This window comes from Typopeltis vanoorti, chromosome 12, assembly GCF_054136105.1.
Source record: "Typopeltis vanoorti isolate ZY-2024b chromosome 12, IOZ_Tvanoo_1.0, whole genome shotgun sequence".
Taxonomy (NCBI): domain Eukaryota; kingdom Metazoa; phylum Arthropoda; class Arachnida; order Uropygi; family Thelyphonidae; genus Typopeltis; species Typopeltis vanoorti.
The window spans coordinates 78,412,742-78,432,435 of NC_143560.1; the positions used below are offsets into that span (position 1 = coordinate 78,412,742).

At 35.3% G+C, this 19,694-nt stretch overlaps 1 protein-coding gene across 5 annotated transcripts in view; it reads right to left on the reverse strand.

The window, feature by feature from the left end:
- LOC150100913 (protein NDRG3-like) overlaps window positions 1-19,694 on the reverse strand; it is a 398,002-nt gene that overhangs the window by 57,149 nt on the left and 321,159 nt on the right. The window contains exon 14 of one of the 5 annotated variants that reach the window (XM_090401077.1): window positions 11,092-11,503. The exons of the other annotated variants lie outside the window; for them this stretch is intronic. Within the exon in view, the coding sequence (XP_090257203.1) occupies window positions 11,466-11,503 (38 nt within the window). The 3' untranslated portion in view covers window positions 11,092-11,465. Of the gene's footprint in view, window positions 1-11,091; window positions 11,504-19,694 lie in introns of those variants that run through there. 5 annotated transcript variants of the gene reach the window in all.

Below are 19,694 nucleotides of genomic sequence, written 5' to 3' on the forward strand. Positions count from 1 at the left end.
TCCAACTCCTCATTCCATGCTAAAGCTGAAAGCTGTCTCCTAAGCATTTCATAATCACCAGCCTTGTTGTTTCACATATATCCTTTCCTTACATTGTTGGCAGCTACCCAGGTAATCATTTCATGGTCACTTTACCAACTAGCCTGCTTGGCCAAGTGATTAGCATACCTACTTTCCAACCAACAAGCTCTAAGTTTGAATCCTGAGCATGAATGTTTGCAGTTGTTTTTTGATGGGAGATGAATTTCATCGCTCTGTGTCAGACCACAGCCTCTCTTATTGAAGGCCTGAAGTGGCTTGAATAAATTCCATGTTTCGTCTCTAGAGCAGGGTTTCTGGACTATATAAAACAAATTAAAAATACAAACAAACATATAAAATTGATAAAAAAAAAATAGAAAAATCCTTAGCTGGCTCACGGTTCAAAATGTATTATAGGTTCACAAATAACCTTTCATGGGTAGAATTAACATAAAAAAAAATAAACAGAGGGAGATTTGAGACCTCATTTATAATGAAATCATCTGATGAGATGATCAAATCCAAGATCCCTTGATCCTCACATACCCAAGGTAGTTATCCCTCAAAAACTCAAGCAATTCATTTTTTTTATTTTCCTATGCTATCTCATCGTCCCAGTCTATATTGCCATAATTAAAATCACCCATAATGATCACCCTTTTCCTAAATGAGCAGAAAGGCATATGTATTAGCAGTTCATGTCAATTTATTTAATGGTATTAAATCACAACACAGATTAAGAAGAAAATAATTAATATTTATTTAACTTATTTGCTGATATCTTGCTGGTATTATATCCAGTTTCTTCAGAGCACAAAAATAGTTTGGCACAGTAACAAACAGCAGCAATTTGGTATAACAGTGGGACTAGTTTAAAAAAAAATGTAACAGACAGCACAAGGAACTAAAGTCCTAACTGGCACCATCTAACTGTTGGATAAAGAAAGAGAAAGAGAGGAAAAAAAGTATTAATTTGATCTTAAAATGACTGTCTCCCAGATTTTTGGTAAAATGATATAGCCATACTTTTTTTTTTTGAGGCTGGGAGAATGTTTTAAAGATTGTTTAAAGTGCTACACAGAAGTCATAAGTCAGAGAGATTTTCAATTTCTTTGACTTGACTTCTGTGTAGCACTTGTTTTCTTCCATTTGATCCTGTGTGAATGGGTATTCTAGACATGGTCTGCTAGTCCCACCTCACTATCATTATGGGCAGTTGGGACTAGAATGTACTTTTTATGTTCTCCAAGATGGATGTCAACATTTCTGTCTATCCACAGGTCACAAGTACAGGCACTTCATATACTCCTGGATATGATAAAGGAGAGAGAGAGCGTCCTTAGGTGAATGGATGAGAGTTGCCTATTTGACATAAGGTTTAAATGTGGTGCTTGTGCCTGAATGTGTGGAATGGTAACAGTTTTGTTTTAGTCTTGGGTATTAGGCAACGGACGGGGTTTCTGGGATGCATTTAGTATTCTGTTTATACTTTGGAGATTATAGCCATTGGCTAAAAAAAGTGTGATGCAAGTGAGTTCAGTCATAAGAGCATTTTTATTAGAACAGATAACTCTGGCTCAGTGAGTTAGTGTTAGGATACCATATTATTAAGCTCATTGAGATGATTGTGATTGTTTGTGCAGATCTCTTTGTATGTATAGGCTTTCTATAAACAGAAAAAGACAATGAAATCAGTAAGGTATAACTTAACATGCTGACAGCTTATCCATTAGGACTACCAATGAATAAATTACAATGATGTGATCTTGTTGTAACTGTTGTTGTTCCATAACACCTTGACTTAACTCACTGACAGCATCATTCGTTAAGGCTGCCAATGATAAATTTACAATAACATGATCTTGTTGTAATTGTAGTTGCTCTGTAGTACTATGATGTTGAAGGATTTTAAATTTTTTCAGGTGCTGACTTTACTGAATTCTTCATCTGCTGTTGCATTGGAGATGCACAGTATTTACCATGCCTTAGATACCCCTTTGCACAGGATCAAACAGAAAAAAACAAAAATTCTACACCTAGAAGTCAGAAAGACTTTTATTTTTGGAATCAGCAGCAGCTTTAAAACATTCTCCAAACCTTAACAAGTATGGCTGTATCAATTTATCAAAAGTCTGGGAGACAGTTTAAGATCAAATTAATACTTGTTTCTCTCTCTCTATCTATCCAAGTAGATGGTGCTAGTTAGGACTTTAGTTCCTTGTGTCCATCACAATTTTTTTTTTTTTTTTTACACTAGTCCCACTGTTATACCAAATGTTGTTGTTTGTGTACTCTGGCAAACTGTTTTTGTGCTCTGAATATGCTGGATATAATACCAACAAAATATCAGCAAATAAGTTAAATGAATATTATTATTTTCTTATTAATATGTGTTGTGAATTAATACCATTAAATAAATTGACAGCCTTTTCCTAGACTAATTTTCTTATATATTTCATTGCCATTACCAGGTCTATAGCAGCATCTGACTAAATATTTTATTCTATTCACATCATACTCCCTCAAAATCACTGCCATTATTTTCTCCTTGCATCTCTACATTATATGGACAACTCCTTTTCTACTATCGAGAGCACTCCACCTCCCTTTTATCTTTTCCATCTTCATGAAAATCATATCCTTCCAACTCTATTCCTATCAGGCTGTCATCCTCTTCCAACAATGTCTCACTTATTCCAAGAAGTTTTGGGTGAACAAACTCAATCAATGCAACTATTTCATTTCCCTTGTTTCTGATACTTCTAGCATCCGCATAGCAACATAATAGCTCATTCCTTGATCTATAACAAGTTTCACTGATATCGCTTATTAGATATGACTACCCAATACCTTCCTTAAGCCATTGCTCTCTCTCTCACATTGTCGATCACAGTACTTTCTTCAAACCCAACTGGTCCCCCTTTATCCCAACCTATTCCATATTCCTTGTTTTTTTGTCTACTCACACTTTCTCATTGTGCATCAGCCATTCTCTTGCTGTGTGTTCCCCTGTCTACCCTAAGTCCCCCTCCCCCCCATTTCCTTCATTCTCTCATTTGCTTGTTCTCTCATTTTCTATACTCATGCTACCCACTTCTCCGTTCATAAGCACCGCCTCATTTCCTCCTTCCTTACTCTTCTGACTTCCACATCACTTCTTACTTGCTCAGATAAATTCTCTGCACTCATTACTCCTCCCTTCCAGTAGCAACCTCTCCAAATGATTCACACCAAACACATTAAATGCAGTCCATCACTCTTATACAATTCCACTTGTGCTTCAAACTCATTCACACACTGCACTCTTTTCTCTTCACACATTTCTGCTAACATATCATCCTAATTCTTGTTCTATACCTCGTCTCATTACTGTGATAGCTGGCAACACATTGATTAACTTTCCTATCACACTATCACCTTTTATTCTTCTACACAATCTCCTAATATCCAGTCTTACATTCTCCCTTGTTTCCAATCAAGCAATTTGCACTTACTGCCATTCTTCTGAACTTATAACTGCAAAGTTGAATTTTTCAACAATTAATTCTTTGTCTGAAAATCAAAAAAAAAAAAAAAAAAAAAAAAAAAAAAAACAGAAATTGCAAAACCATACAGTGCACTACCAACTCTTGTTTTTTTGCTCACACCTCAATCATTACTCATTCTACCTCCCAGAAAACAAACCTCATGCCTCTTCTTGTTCACCACACCTCTAATAATCAAATCACCATATAAAGCCACTCTTGAATCTTTTGTTACCTCTTTCATTTGGACAGCATTTATTTCAGTCTTCTCTTCATTTCACTTCATGTTTTGCCTGATCTTCACCAACTTGACTTTCAAATCTTGTATTATTTTTTAGTTGTCATTCTCTCTCACTATTTTACTATCAGTCACACGCATGCTTTTTCTCCATCAGCTCCATTTCATCGTCTTACCATTACTTGCACTCTGTTTTTCACTCCCATTCTCACACTTTCTTATGATAAAGTGTGAGAATGGGAGTGAACTTTACCATAAATTTCACATGCTTTCTTAACATTCACACAGTCTTCCTCAACATATGTTGCTATGTTTCCTATTCCAATACAAACAGTCCTCGTGATCGGAAGTATAGCACACTTCCTGCATACCCACCTTCACTCTGTTCTCTTATTCAACCTCTCCACATAAACATCAACAACATCATCCCATGCATACATATTACACTCAGCACAGTACCATTCATGAAAAATCCATGCCATTCACTTTGTCTTTTGCTCCAACCAATACAATGACCTTCCCTTTCTGCCATTTTGTTTTAAAGAACTAAACAAGAAACAAAGAATTTAAAATAATGCTGTCTAAAATATTTAAGCAAACACCACGTTCCAATCACAAATATCACACAGCAACAGAATCTAAAAATTACATAATACTGTCACACAATAAATATAAAATTAACTTATCTTGCTGCAGTCCATACAACAAGCGAATGATCCTGAGCACTTTAAGTTGATCTGTCTCTATTCTCATCACACCGATCAGTGCATTGTCTCTACCTTGATGCTACACCTAACAAATTGATCACTCAGTAATTCAATTATTTTTCTTGTACTACTATCACCTGCATTCCCTAAAATTATCCTTCCATAATTATTCTTTCTTTTGCTAACCATGCAGTGAATGAACTCCCTGGGATTTCCACTGGCCTGCTAAGCTACTCTCCTCTCAATCTAATTTTACCTTTCTTGCTGTACTGTTCCCTCTTATGCATTTGCTATTCACATTTCTCATCACATTCTTTCCATAAAATTTTCATTTTATGTGGTTCCTGATTAATGGTGCTACTTTTTCTATTTACCTTCTGCCTGATTTATCCTCCTAATTCTGGGAATACAATATGACATTGCTTTCTTCCCTCAAATATCCTGTGACAATTTTCCATGCACTGCTAACATCTTTGCTTGCAAAATATAAATTAAAGATATCAAGAAATTATATACTTGATTTAACCCTTTATCCAAGTGTAAGCAAACAAAGTTTGTGTCTGAAGTATTTTCAGGACTGGGGTAACTCATATATAGAAGCTAATAACTTAACATCACTTGCCTCAGTATCCCATAATGCAAAGCACATATCCTTGCACATGTGTATAATGCTATGCATTACGGGAAGGAAGGGTCACTACCCAGACCAGCTTCAACTTTTATTGAGATCTCATCAATGGGAGCCAGGCCCAGAGGTGATACCAAGGCTTCTGCATTACTTCAACCTTGGTACCACCTCTGGGTCTTGCTCCCACCGATGAGACCTCAATAAAGGTCAAAACCAGTCTGGGTAATGACCCTTCCCATTATACATGTCCACAAGGATACGTGCTTTGCATTATGGGATACTAAGGCAAGTGATATGAAGTCATTAGCTTCTATATATGAGTTGCATTTAGGGACCTATTGCTGAAAGCTACAGAGGAGACGAGGAGTATCATAGGGTTGAAGGAAAAGAAAACAGTCTGGTGGACAGAAAAAATCAAGAGAGAGATATAGAAAAAGAAGAAACTTTGGAAGAAGTATTTAGGTACAAAAACAAGACAGAAAGATAAATATTATGAACAATATAAACAACACAGAAATAAAGTAAGAATATGGTAAAGAATGCTAAAGAGAAGAGCTGGGAGGAGTTTGGGAAAAATATGGAAGAACTATAAAGAGAATCAAAAACTGTTTTACAAAGTATTAAAAAATATGAGAAAAGAGGAGGAATGTCCATAAAATTCATAAAGGATAAAAATGGAAAACTACTCATGCAGGAGAAACAAATAATGAAGAGATGGAAGGAGTATTTTTCAGAATTACAGATATGTAAGAGGGAAGATCAAGAACAAACCTGGACCCCATATCAAAACACAGAATCAAGAAGAAGAAATAGACATAGAGGAATTGCAAGCAGCAATAAAGAAAATGAGGCTGGGGAAGGCTCCAGATCATGATAATATTACTCCAGAAATGCTTGAGTATATGGCACCAGTAGGTGAAGACATGCTCTTAAAAATTATTAATATGGCATGGAAACAGGTGGAAATACCCAATGACTGGGAAATATCAGTAATCATCCCTATATTCAAAAATGAAGGTAATAGAATCTGTGAAAATCATAGAGGCATATCTTTGCTTAGTGTACCAGCAAAAATATACTCAAGAATGTTGGAAACAAGACTTAGAACTCAGGTAGAACAGAATTTAGATAAAGTACAATGTGGGTTCAGACCAAAACAGAAGTACACAAGATCATATACATACTATAAGATAGATTATTGCAAAAACCAATAGAATATGAGAAAGAAATACATTTGGCATTTTTGGACTTAGAAAAGGCATTCGGTAAAGTATCATGGAAGGAGTTGTGGAAAGTTTTAAAGGAACAAAATGTAAATGAAGGCTTAATAAATGCAATTCAGAGCAGTAGCGGCTGGTGAAAATTTTAAGTTGGGGTGCTGCATATACAAAATAAAAATAAAAAAATTATTTTTTTCCTAATCAGTAACCAGTTTATTAATAAATAAATTTACATATTAAAAAATTGCTTTATTAAAAATATTTCACTCTCGCCATGAACAAACACCAATAATACAAGTTTCGTATCTCACAGAAATAATGCACACATGCATACAATTTATCTGTAAGCGACACTGCCCAAACGAGCAGTGTCGGAATCACTTGTAATGTGCAATGACAAGCATAAACGAATATCGACGAGTCTAGCTGCAATTGGCATGATAATTCTCACACTGCGTTAGATTGCAGTGCATTTGTTTTGTGTAACAATAATCGAAAAAATATAATTCTTTTCATATTTTCAACAGTGACACTCATCATAATTCAGCCTTGTATCTATAATAAATAAATAATTATATGTTATTTTAACAAAATAAAATAAGATTTATTTTGTTAAAATAAATCTTATTTTATTTTAACATCCTCACCACGAACACGCACCAATAATAACAGTTTTGTATCTCACAGAAATAACATGTGCAAGCATATGATACACTGCCCAAATGAGCGGTGTCGGAATCACTTGCAATGTGCAATGAGAAGCGCAAAACGAATATCGGCGAGTCTAGCTGCAATTGGCCTAATGTGATAATTCTGACACTGCATTAGATTGCAGTGCATTTGTTTTGTGTAACAATCATTGAAAAAATATAATTCTTTTCATATTTTCAACAGTGACACTAGTCGTAATTCAGCCTTGTATCTATAAATAAATAAATATATGTTATTTTAACAAAATGAAACAAGATTTACAAAATATAGTTCACCCTCATCACGAACACGCACCAATAATAAAAGTTTTGTATCTCACAGAAATAACGCGTGCAAGCATACAATACACTGCCCAAACGAGCAGTGTCGGAATCACTTGTAACATGCAATGATAAGCGCAAACAAATATCGGCAAGTCTAGCTGCAATTGGCCAAATGTGATAATTCCGACACTGCATTAAATCGCAGTGCATTTGTTTCGTAATCTAAAGCGTTAATCGAACGATTCCAATTATTAACTATTCAATCAATGTCAAAACATAAGCTGTAACCTTTAACATGTTGTATTGCATTTATATAATGTTGTAAGCATTGTTATTATTTATAAACACAAACAAAATTTAATTTTTTCGTTTTTTCCTTGGGGGTACGGCAGTGTCCCAGTGCTTATGTACGAGCCGCCATTATTTCTGAGTTTGTATAGGAATTGTCAGAATTATGTAAGAATGGCAAGTGCAGAATCAGAAATATTTAAAACTACAGCTGGAGTAAAACAAGCAGATATACTATCACCATATCTTTTTATCATTTTAATAGATTATGTAATTAAAGCTTGCAAAATGCAAACAAAACAGTATCAAGTGGGAGATTGAGAAATGAAACCTGTGAAGATATCAGAATTGGTATTTGCAGATGATGTAGTACTTGTGCTTTCATCAGAAACGAATTTACATTATAATCTAAATCTATGGAGTGAAGAAATGGAGAAGAGAGGCATGGTTATAATTATAGCCAAGACCAAAACAATGAGGAAAAATAAAGTGCATCAAGAACATAATCTCAGTATAAAAGCACAGCATCTTGATCAGACAATAGAATTCAAATATTTGGGAGTGATTATTAAATGAAGATGGAAGAATAGATGAAGAAATAAAAGCTAGAATTAATAGTGCTGGGAAAACGTATCATGTGGTTAACTGTGGATTTTTAAATAAAAATGAAATAAAGGAACAAAGAAGACTATATATAAAACAACATTTGTACCTCACATACAGATGTGAAACTTGGACTTTGTCAGATAGACATGACAGTCGGTTACAGGCAATGGAAATGAGGTACCTCAGGAAAATAGAGAAGAAAACAAAGTGTGATAGAATTTGTAATTCAACTATAAGACAAAATCTCTGGATCAAACCATTAATGAAAAACAATGAGGAAAGCCAGCTTAGATGGTTTGGACACATAAATAGAATGGATAATTCGAGAATACCAAGACAGGTATATTGTGCAAGAAGTGAGGGTACCTAGCCAAGAGGAAGACCCAGAGCAAAATGGGAAGATGAAGTTTAGGCTCTGAGAGAGAGAGAGAGGAATAGAATGGAACCAAGCCAGAAAACACAAAATAGGAAAGAATGGAGAGCAGTCTGCAAAACCTCAACACCGTGAAGGTAGAAGAGGAGGATTAAGTAAGTATGGTTTGACTCACCTCAAGTTAGAGTCAACTGTCAACTTGTTTTGCAAAAGATCTCCAGTCAGCTTTATGAAAATTCCTTCTAGGTTTGGCAACTGACTTGGTAATAAAAATACAAAATCCTCTTGTGTAAATGATAGAACAATGATGATGATAGACCCCCCCTCCCACATACACATGCCAATTAATCATAGAGTCTTCACCACACTATTTTCTTTCTCTTCCATTCATATTCTTTCATACTTTCTCTTCCACTGTATCGCTGTCTTGTCACTTCTTTATCATATCTGCTATCAGGTACTTCTCTAGCCCACTTGGGGGTCATACTTTTTCCCTAGGCTAAGACTAAATACAATACTTGTTTACCAGTTTAACAAATGCTACATGTTAATCTAATTCTGTCTACTCATTTCTCTGTATGCAGCTCTGCATTTTCAAGCCTATAACAGCATATTATGAAATATTTCAGTATGTTTCAACAACTATCACCATCTTTTGTGAATTCCTTTTCTGAGTGGACGTACCTCTTCTACTATCAATAGTAATGTACCTCCTGCTCTTTTATCTTTCCAGTTTTACTGGAATATGTAGTATCCCTCCATTTCTCTTCTAGCCTATACATGGTGCTTGGCCAACTTTCACTCACTCATGATATTAGCATATAGAGATAGCAGGTGTATTCACAGAATATGAAACAGTTCTACATCTATTGCTATACCCCAACTCCAGTTCAGTTTCCTGGTCCACAACACCCCCTCTGCTCCCAATTGCATAGGACTTTAGAATCAGACCAGGATCATTCTAATAAATTATCAGTTTAGATCAATACATTTTGGTTTTCTAATCTACATTCACACTATTATAAATTACAATGTTTAACCATTTGCAAAGCATTAAAAAAAAAAAATTCACATTTGACGTCCGTAGACGGCATATGGTCACTCCCGTACCTCACCGAATTTTGGGAGTGAAGTCTTCTGCTAGAATAAGTGGTAGGGTTGCAGATTCCCTTTCCACAGAGTTTGTTGGACAATCACAAACATCCATACTCATGGCAGGATTCAAACCCGCAGCTTCTTGGCTGGAAAGTGGACACACTAACCACTCGGCCAACCAGGCTGGCGAGGCATTACGAAGTAATATTCAAATTTGATACGTGCCGATGTTATGAATAATAGCATTAAACTCAACTAATGAAACTGAGCACATGTATACTACACTAAAATAGTTTTATAATTTTAGATGGTGGATAATTTTTATTACCCACTGTGATAATACCATCATGTTTACTGAAGGTCTGAAATGGCATAAAAATTCACATTTGATCTCCATGGTAAGAATCCTTCTAGCTTATCTAACCATTAGTTCTATTCTACCCATAATATTTAATATTCCAAACCTTGGGAAAGATTGCCATTAAAAATACTTCCTGAAAAATCATTTTTATGAGAGTCTGTTTTACCAAACAATGAAATTTGATATATTCTTGACAGTTTTTTTTTGTCATGTACATTGTCATGAAATCTGATTAGTTCGATGCTTTTTTTTTAAAAAATTAAGAAACTAAAAAACAATACAGTTAATAATTATTTTATGCCTTATAAATTAATACTAACTCTGATATTTGTATGCACTGAATTACACCCTGAAAAACATTATCTAATGTGAAAAAAAAAAAAAAAACCAATAGTGCATGTCAGTATTTTGCTATGCATCTAAAGCACCTTTACAGCCATTATGATGTAAATCTTAACGATTCATCATTGTAACAAAGGAGTAAAGAGATCCCTGTACTAGAGAGATCTTAAGAACTCATCAATAATTAATATTAGATTCTAAAAAAAAAACCCTCTTCTAATATCAGAAGACCTTTGATTAAATCAGGATTAAACTACAATCTTATCCTGCACAATTTCTTAACTATGTCAGAAGTAAACTTCATATGATCGAGTGAGAAATTCTCAAGCTTTTATTTGTTACTTATAGAAATAATTTTTATCTTTTCTGAGTTGAATGTATCAGAACATTTGGATTTGAATTACATCCTCCTCCTTTTTCTCCACTAATCTAAGTCAAAGTGCTCAAAACAAACAATAGACAGAGAACATTTATTGGAAAATAAATCACAAATTATGTAATATTAGCATTATTTTGTTAAACATGGATGTTTATTTCTTTCCTGTTCATCCTATGTAGCTTTAGTATCTGCAGGAATTATTAGTTATCAGCCAATTGTTAGTTAACACTAAGACTATTAATGTGATAAATAGTATTTAATAAAATTCTTAAAATGTATCAAAATGTGAAAATTAAAATGCTTGAAAGTACACAATAAGAACACAATACATACTGTTGGTTAGGAGAAATTAAAATTTACTTTCACCACATGTATTCTAATTTTCAGAATATGTATGATGGTTACAAAGAAGTCATTAGCATATACAGTTACAGAAAGCACAGATACATACAAAAGTTTACAGAAAGTTGAAAATTAGTAATGCAGATGAAGAATACATAAATCTTTCAGAATGCAGTGTTGCTTGGTCAAGTCATAATTAGCAGTCAACAGGGTATGCAGACATCATAATGTGAACAGTTGCAGCTAAGGAAGGCAAGCTGGCAGTGGACTGGGAATAATGCCTATGAATGGTAGCAGTATTGTTTAAAAGGAATATGGGAAAATGAAAAGCAAAGGATTTGTCAAGTGGTAGATGAAGACTGAATATTCACACATTTACAGCCATCCTTGTACAGATGACATTCACTGCAAATTGAAGGAATTTTAGTGGGTTTATAGCCATTTGGATGATATAAAAAAAATACACAAAGAAAGAAATGAATAAATTAAACAGGAAATCTATTGCATGAAAAGCATGAGTTGTAACACTTAAATGGAGCCATGAGAACATGTGAAGAAAAAGTGAAATATAATATTGTATCTGGATGAATTAGATTTGATTTAAACAAAGAAATTCTCTATAATACTCCTTTTCTCCATCACATTTGCATCTATAGCCAGACTTTTGAAAACAACTAATTTAAATACCTTCACTTAGATTTCATCTTTCATTTTATGAAAATGCCAGCTAATTTTAAGATGTCCCTCATACATTATCTCTTTAAATTTCTAAATGATTGATATCTATAGCAATAAGCACACTGACTTAGCATTTTCACTATACTCTATTTCCTTTCATGCACTAACTCTTCCTCTAAAAATGCTTTGATGTACCATATACACAGTTACTAGCAAATCAATCTAATAAATGAGATATAAATTTTTAAAAATGTTTGTTTTCCTATTTTGTTTATATTATGTTTGTTTATAATATAGATAGCAGTAACATGAGATGTTTGACAGGATACTACACAGAACTTTATTATGTAACTGGAAGCAAATGGGGATGGATATGAAGTTGGTGACATGGATAAGGAGTGGCTGATGGACAGACATCAGAGTACCAAATGAGAGAATAGAATCCAAGTGGTGTGCCATACAGCTCTATTCTTGGGCTGCTGCTATTTAATTTGTACATTAATGATTTGAGAGGAAATATCCAGTTGTTTGATGATCATGCTAAACTGGAGAGGGCAAAAATTAATAAAGGAGATTAATAATAATTAATTAACAATTGCTAGCCTAGTTGGCCAAGTGGCCAGTAGACCCACTCTCTGAGCAACAGACTGCAGGTTTGAACCCTATCATGGGCATGGATGTTTGTGAATGTGTTTAAGTTGGGAGATGAATTTTATTATTAGTATGACACTATCATCCTGCTTACTCAGCCCTAAAATAGCTTGAAAAAGTTAAATGTTCAGTCTCTAGAGCAGGATTTCTAGACCAGTCCACCTACAATACTATAAGTTTAAAACCTTTTGTGCATGGGCATCACATAAAATAGAAATAAACCCTGCAGGATGATTTTAAAATGTAAATAAGTTACAAGCTACTATTAGCAAATAAATTAAAGATACCAAGAAATTATATACATAGTTTATCCAAGTGTAAGCAAATAAAGTTTGCACCTGAAGTATTTTCAGGCTGGGGCAATGTGGCAAAGGTGGTATGACTTCACATCACTTTCCTTAGTATCCCATAATTCAAGGCACATTTCCTTGCGGACATGTATAAGGGTCATGCGGAAGGGTCATTACCCAGACCAGTTTTGACTTTTATTGAAGTCTCTTCTTCGGGGTGTTTAAGGGTCAAAGCTGTATAACAGAGGAGACCTCCAAATAGCCTTTAAAGGAATGGAGAACAGACCAGGGCTTCTGACCTAATGTCCAATCCTCACCTTCTCATGGTGCACCCAACAGGGTGCACCATGAGAAGGTGAGGATTGAACATTAGGTCAGAAGAGGATTGGACATTAGGACACTACCTGGATACTGAACAATTAGGTCAGAAGAGGATTGGACATTAGGACACTACCTGGATACTGAACGAATGAGGATGGGCTGGCAATTTGGGATTTAGGCGACCAAATTGTATTCTTATGGCTTAAACCAATATAGAAAAGGATGGTACAACATGACAAAATTTCATGCCGGCTGGGGCGTCGCCCGGTTAAACAAGGCCCCCGTTGTTTTCGCCAGGGATCCAGGGCGAACAGCAAAAAGTCAGCTACTGGAACAAATCTGAAAGACACCCCAACTCAACATCACCAGAGTTAAAGATCGGTATTATCAACATAAGAAGCCTGAATGGCAAAGAAATGGAGCTAGCTGAAGAATTAGATAAGTTCCAGATCGACATAATAGGGGTGACTGAAACAAAAAAGACAAAAACTGGTGAGATCTTTCTGAGCAATAAATACAAAATGTTATATTCAGGAAATGACAATCAAGGAAAAGAAGGAGTAGCCACAGTATTCAACAAAAATACGAGGCTAATCTTCTTGAATGGCAGGCAGTCTCAAGTAGAGTGATGTGGGCAAATATGAGAATGGGGAACTGGACAATGAGACTTATTTGTGCCTATGGTCCCACAGAAGGTTCTACTAAGGTAGAAGTGGAGGAATTTTTTGATACTTTAGAAAAAGCAACTGACACAATGCAAAAGGAAAAGTTGGTCCTTGTTGGGGATCTAAATAGCTGAGTAGGAAATGATTGTCAGACATACAAAAATATTTTGGGAAAATTTGGAGAAAAGAGCAAAGCTAATAATAATGGATTTCTGCTCAGGACATGGACTGGTTATTACTAACACCATGTTCCAACATAAAATGTGCACAAATTCGCATGGAGAGAAGAGGCAAGGAATAATAAAAGTCTCATCGACTATGTTATTGTTGATAGTGATGCTTTCTCCCTGATGCAGGACACCAGAGTGTACAGAGGATTTGAAATTGGAAGCGATCACTATTTAGTCTTGAGCAGGATGAAATTGAATTTCATATTGAAAAGAACAACATGTAAGAAAGTTTTAAAGCGAATAAAAGTTGAGCAGCTCTCAGATGGGAACTGTAGTCTAAAATATACAAAGCATTATTGAAGAAAAAAATGAAAGAGTTTGAGAACAGGAACCAAACTTTGGAGATTCAGTGGCAAGCCTTGAAGAAAACCCTGATTGATTCAGCCAGAGAAGCATCTGGTGAGGTTGTCTGCAAGGATAGAAAAATCAGAACTCCATAGTGGACACAGAAACTTAAAGAGGCAGTGAAGGAAAAGAAGAACGTATATCAAAAGTTCCTGGCAAATAAGTCAACTTTTGCTCTTAGAGAATACAGAGAACAAATGTAAGAAAGCGAAACACTAAGTAAAACTAGCTAAACAAAAGTCATGGGAGGACTTCGGCAAGAACATAGAAAATAAATATCAAGAAGGCGGTAAGATATTCTGGAGGTTGTTGAAAAAGCTTAGAAATGGAGGAAAGAGTGCTGTAAAAGGAGTTAGAGATGATAAAGGTGACATGAAAACAGGAGAAAAAGATATCCTTGAAGTATGGATAATTACTTTGAAAAACTGCTAAAAGAAACAAGCAGTGGTAAAAAACACTGACCATGCATGTAGTCAGGAATACATATCCATACTTGAAATAGAAAAAGCATCAAAGGCTTGAAATGTGGAAAGGCAGCAGGAGTAGATGATATTCGACCAGAAATGCTGAAGTATGGTGGTATAAGAGTCTTACAGTGGCTGCACTGCATAGTTCAGAAAGTCTAAACACAGGAACGAATTCCCGATGATTGGAGTAGTGCTCTAATAGGACCCACATATAAAAAGGGAAATAAAACTGAATGTGAGAATTACAGAGGTATTTCCTTACTGAGTATTCCTGGCAAGATCTATGCAAGTATACTTGAGAAACAGTTGAGAAGAATTGTGGAAGAAAAGCTTGGTGAAGAACAAGCTGGATTCAGGCCAAATAGAGGCTGTCAGGATCAGATCTTCACTTTACGACAAATAGTTGAGAAAGCATGGGAATATAACAAAGATCTGTGTGTGAATTTTGTCGACCTGGAAAAGGCATATGACAAGGTGCCAAGAGAGAAGCTACTCAATACATTACGGTTATACGGTGTCAATGGGGCATTATATCAAGCAATACTTAGTCTTTATTTGAGTTGTGAGTTAGAATTGAAGGAGGTACAGGAAGATGGTTTAGTTTTAAATCTGGTGTGAGACAGGGATGCACATTGTTCCCTTTGTTATTCATTATCTAAATGGATCACATTATGAAGGAAAGTGGTATTAAACATGATATCAGAATTAGAGATGTTAATGTCAGCTCTTTGCTTTATGCGGACGATGTTATACTTCTAAATAAATCCGCTACAATAGAATAAAAGCTAAAAGGCTATTTTTCTGACAACCTTAATAATAATGAAGGGGATACAATCCTTTGATTTGTATCCCCTTCATTATTATTAAGAAATTATTAATTATTATTATTATTGAAATGGCTTACTGGCAGATAAACATTAAAGGATTTGTATCCCCTTCATTATTAATCCGCTACAAGTTTGCAAGATTCCCTGACTAAATTGAATAACTGTTGTAATAGATATGGTATGAAGGTCAGCATTAAAAAGACAAAGACAATGAAAATAGGTAGAATTGCTGAAAATGTCAACTGTGTTGTGAATGGGGAACCTGTGGAACAAGTAAAACATTTCAGCTACTTAGGCACGATTTTTACTGAAGATGGTAAATTAAATATGGAAATAGACAACAGAATCAATAAAGCTGGTATGGTAAGCAGTCAATTGAATAAATTCATATGGAATAAGAGAGAAATTAGTCGGAACACTAAATTCGCTGTATACAAGACAATGTTCAAACCAGTTTTAGCTTATGGATCTGAGAGCTGGGTCAGAAGGAAAACACTTGACCAAAGACTAGAGACCGCAGATATGAGAGTCCTGAGAAAGATGAGAGGCATGAACAGATGGCATCAATGACAATATCATATTAAAAACGAGGATATTTGGAAAGAACTTGACATTGTCAGCATCCAGGAATGTGTTAGCAGAGCTAATCTCAGGTGGTATGGTCACTTAAACAGAATGTGTGAAGAAAGATTAGCAAAACAAGTGTTCTCTGCCAGGGTGGCAGGAAAACGACCCAGAGGAAGACCAAGATATAGGTGGATGGATACGGTACAAAGTGCCTTAGAAGATAGAAATATAAAATCTGATAATGTTGGGGTCTTGACAAGTAACAGGCTAATTTGGAGGAAAATTGTAGATAGGAAGTTAGTAATGATGTAAATTTTTCATGTAGTACTATCATATCCTGTACACCCCTTGAGGGTACATGTCAGGAATTTGATGATGATGATGATGAAGTCTCTTCAGTGGGAGCCAGAACCAGAGGTGATACTAAGGTTGAAGTAATGCAGAAGTCATATTTCCTTATACAAGTTTCCAAAAGGTATTATTAAATTACTCTGGATTAGAGAAAGGTTGTTGGAAGTTTTTTAACTTGGTTATGCTATAAATTAAAGATACCAAGAATATATTTGGTGTAATCCTTTATCCAAGTGTAAGCACACAAAGTTTGCACCTGAAGTATTGAAGAGACCTCAATAAAGGTCGAAACTGGTCTGGGTAGTGACCCTTCCCATAATGTATAGCATTATACATGTCTGCAAGGAGATGCACCTTGGATTATGGGATACTAAGGAAAGTGATGTGAAGTCATACCACCTTTACCACAGGTTACCCCAGTCCTGAAAATACTTCCGGCACAAACTTTGTTTGCTTACATTTGGATAAAGGATTAAACCAAGTATATAATTTCTTGGTATCTTTAATTTATAGTATAATCAAGTGAAAAAATGTCCAACTACTATTAGCAAAGGATTAATAAAGGAGATTAATAATGATTAATTAACAATTGCTGGCCTGGTTGGCCAAGTGGACAGTACACCCACTCTCCAAGCAACAGACCATGGGTTTGAATCCTATCATGGGCACAGCGTCATTGCTTGAGAAGCTACAAGGAAAGAATGGCAGAGATTGCTTGAGAGTAGCAGTATCAGACTGACCCAAGGTCAGGAAGATAAACCAAGTTGGAATTAAGTGGATGAGTAAAGATATAAAGGAAGTGCTGCAAAAAAAGAAAACACCATGTATGAAATATAAAGAAAAAAAGTGATCAGCGTACTCATGAGCAGTAGAAAGTGCAAGCAAGAAGGGTGACTAGTATGGTAAGGAAGACCAAATCAGACTATGAGAGAGAATTAGCCAAACAGCCAAAGTAAACCCAAAAAAATTTTTTCATTATGTAGCAAGTAAGAGGAAAAATTACTATGATAGAATGACTTTAAACAATTCTCATGCATAAAGGTGGCTCCAATACAGAGTTAATAAACTACAGACCAATTAATATATCAGGAGTGGTTGTTAAAGTATTGTAAAATACAACAGTGGATGCATAGGGATGCGATACTCTGTAGTGGGCAGCATGGCTCTGTAAAGGGTAGGTCCTGTCTTAGTAACTTATTCATATTTTATAATAGTGAACGTGGCAGCAGAATTGGATAAAGGTAATGGCTACACCATGACTGCTAGACTTTGTCAAGGCATTTGACAGACTACCACATGGAAAACTACTACAAAAACTGGAGAGGATGGAAATGGATATGAGGCTAATAGCATAGATAGTGGGATGGCTGATGAATAGACATCAGAGAGTAGTATAGCAGAGTGGAGTCTAAGAGAATGATGGTGACTAGTGGAGTATGGTACTAGGGCCACTACTCTTTTAATTTGTATATCAATAACATAGGGAAAGATTTAAGAGGGATATTCAGTTGTTTACTGATGATGCAAAACTGGGAATAGCAATAGTTGATAAAGGCGACATAGATATCCTGCAGGATGATTTAAATAAATTGGCATTGTGGGCAAAGGATAATGATTATCAATTTAATGTTGCAAAATGTAATATGCACTTTGGGTTGAAAAGGTTGCATACAGTGTATCATATTAATGGTATTGGATTGCAGGAAATTCATTAAGCTAGGGACTTGCTGATAATGGTGGACAAAGAGTTCAGAGGGCATATTACAAAAGTTGGTAAAATAGTTCAATGAATTACTTGGATGTTGAAAAACATGCTAACAAGTAAAGATAAGGAAGTTATTATCCCTCTTTATAAAGCCATGATTTAGCCACATCTTGACTACTGCACACAGATTTGGTCAACTGGGTTTCTTGGGGTCAGGAGGTGGTTGAGAGGATTTAGAGCAGAATAACAAGGATGGTAACAGGTCTGTCGAATACTCTCTACAAGGATAGGTTGAAGGTTTGTACAAAGTTTCATCAATAAGCAGAGAAGAGGGGACATGATAGAAACTTTTAAGATATTAAAGGAGTTTTATAAAATTAATGCAAGTGAAATTTTTTAATATATGACAAATAATCAGAGAACTAGGGGCCATCCATGGAAGTTGTGCAAGAGTGTGGTTAGTAGGGGTGTGCGGACCAGATTTTTTGCATGAGAATCGTGAGTGAGTGGAGTGGATTGTCAGAATTGGTTGTGAATTCCCTGATGGTGAATGGATTCAAGGAGAGGTAGGATAGGATTTGTGTGTATAATAGTTGATTTGGGTCTCCGTGATGAGTCACCGGACTCCATGGAAATGCCATAAAATAATAATAATAGGTGAAAGCTTAATGTGGCAAAGTATAATATAAGCCTGTTCACTTTGGGAGGAAAATATTACAAACTGTGTATTACAATGATGGGACTGTACTGCAAAATAATTGCAGTATGCCCTCTGTACTGAAGTGCAGAGGGACTGCAAAAGTGGGAAAAACAGTTCAAAGGATCACTTGGATATTGAAACACACTGACAAGAAAAGATAAGGAAGTTATTATCCCTCTTATAAAATCTTTAATGTGGCCACATCTTGACTACTTGAGCCTAAGGTAGTGGTGGAGAAGATCGAGAAGCAAGTGACAAGATGGTGACAGGTCTGTGGAATGCTCTCTATGAGGATCAACTGAGTATTTGCAGATTATGAAATTTGGTTGATAGGCAAAAACATTTTGAGGGGACATGACAGAAATATATTCAGTAGTCCCCCCCCCCCCTTATCCATGAGGGATAGATTCCAAGACATCCTGTGAATACCTGAAACTGTGGATAGTACCGAACCTTATATATACTATGTTTTTTCACATACATACATACATACCTATGATAAACTTTAATTTATAAATTAGGCACAGTAAGATATTAACAACAGTAACTAATAATAAAATAGAACAAATATAACAACATACTGTAATAAAAGTTATCTGAATGTGAATGGAATCTTAGCAACCTCAGCATACGTTTTTTTTTATTATTTTATTTTAGAAAAAGGTGAAAGTCGAGAACTTTCACCTTTTTCACTTAAAAGGAAGCACTTTATGGCTTCTCTTTGGCATATCCAAATTACCAGCATCACTACTCTTGTGGGGTGATTATTAAGTAAAATAAGAGTTAATTGAATGCAAGC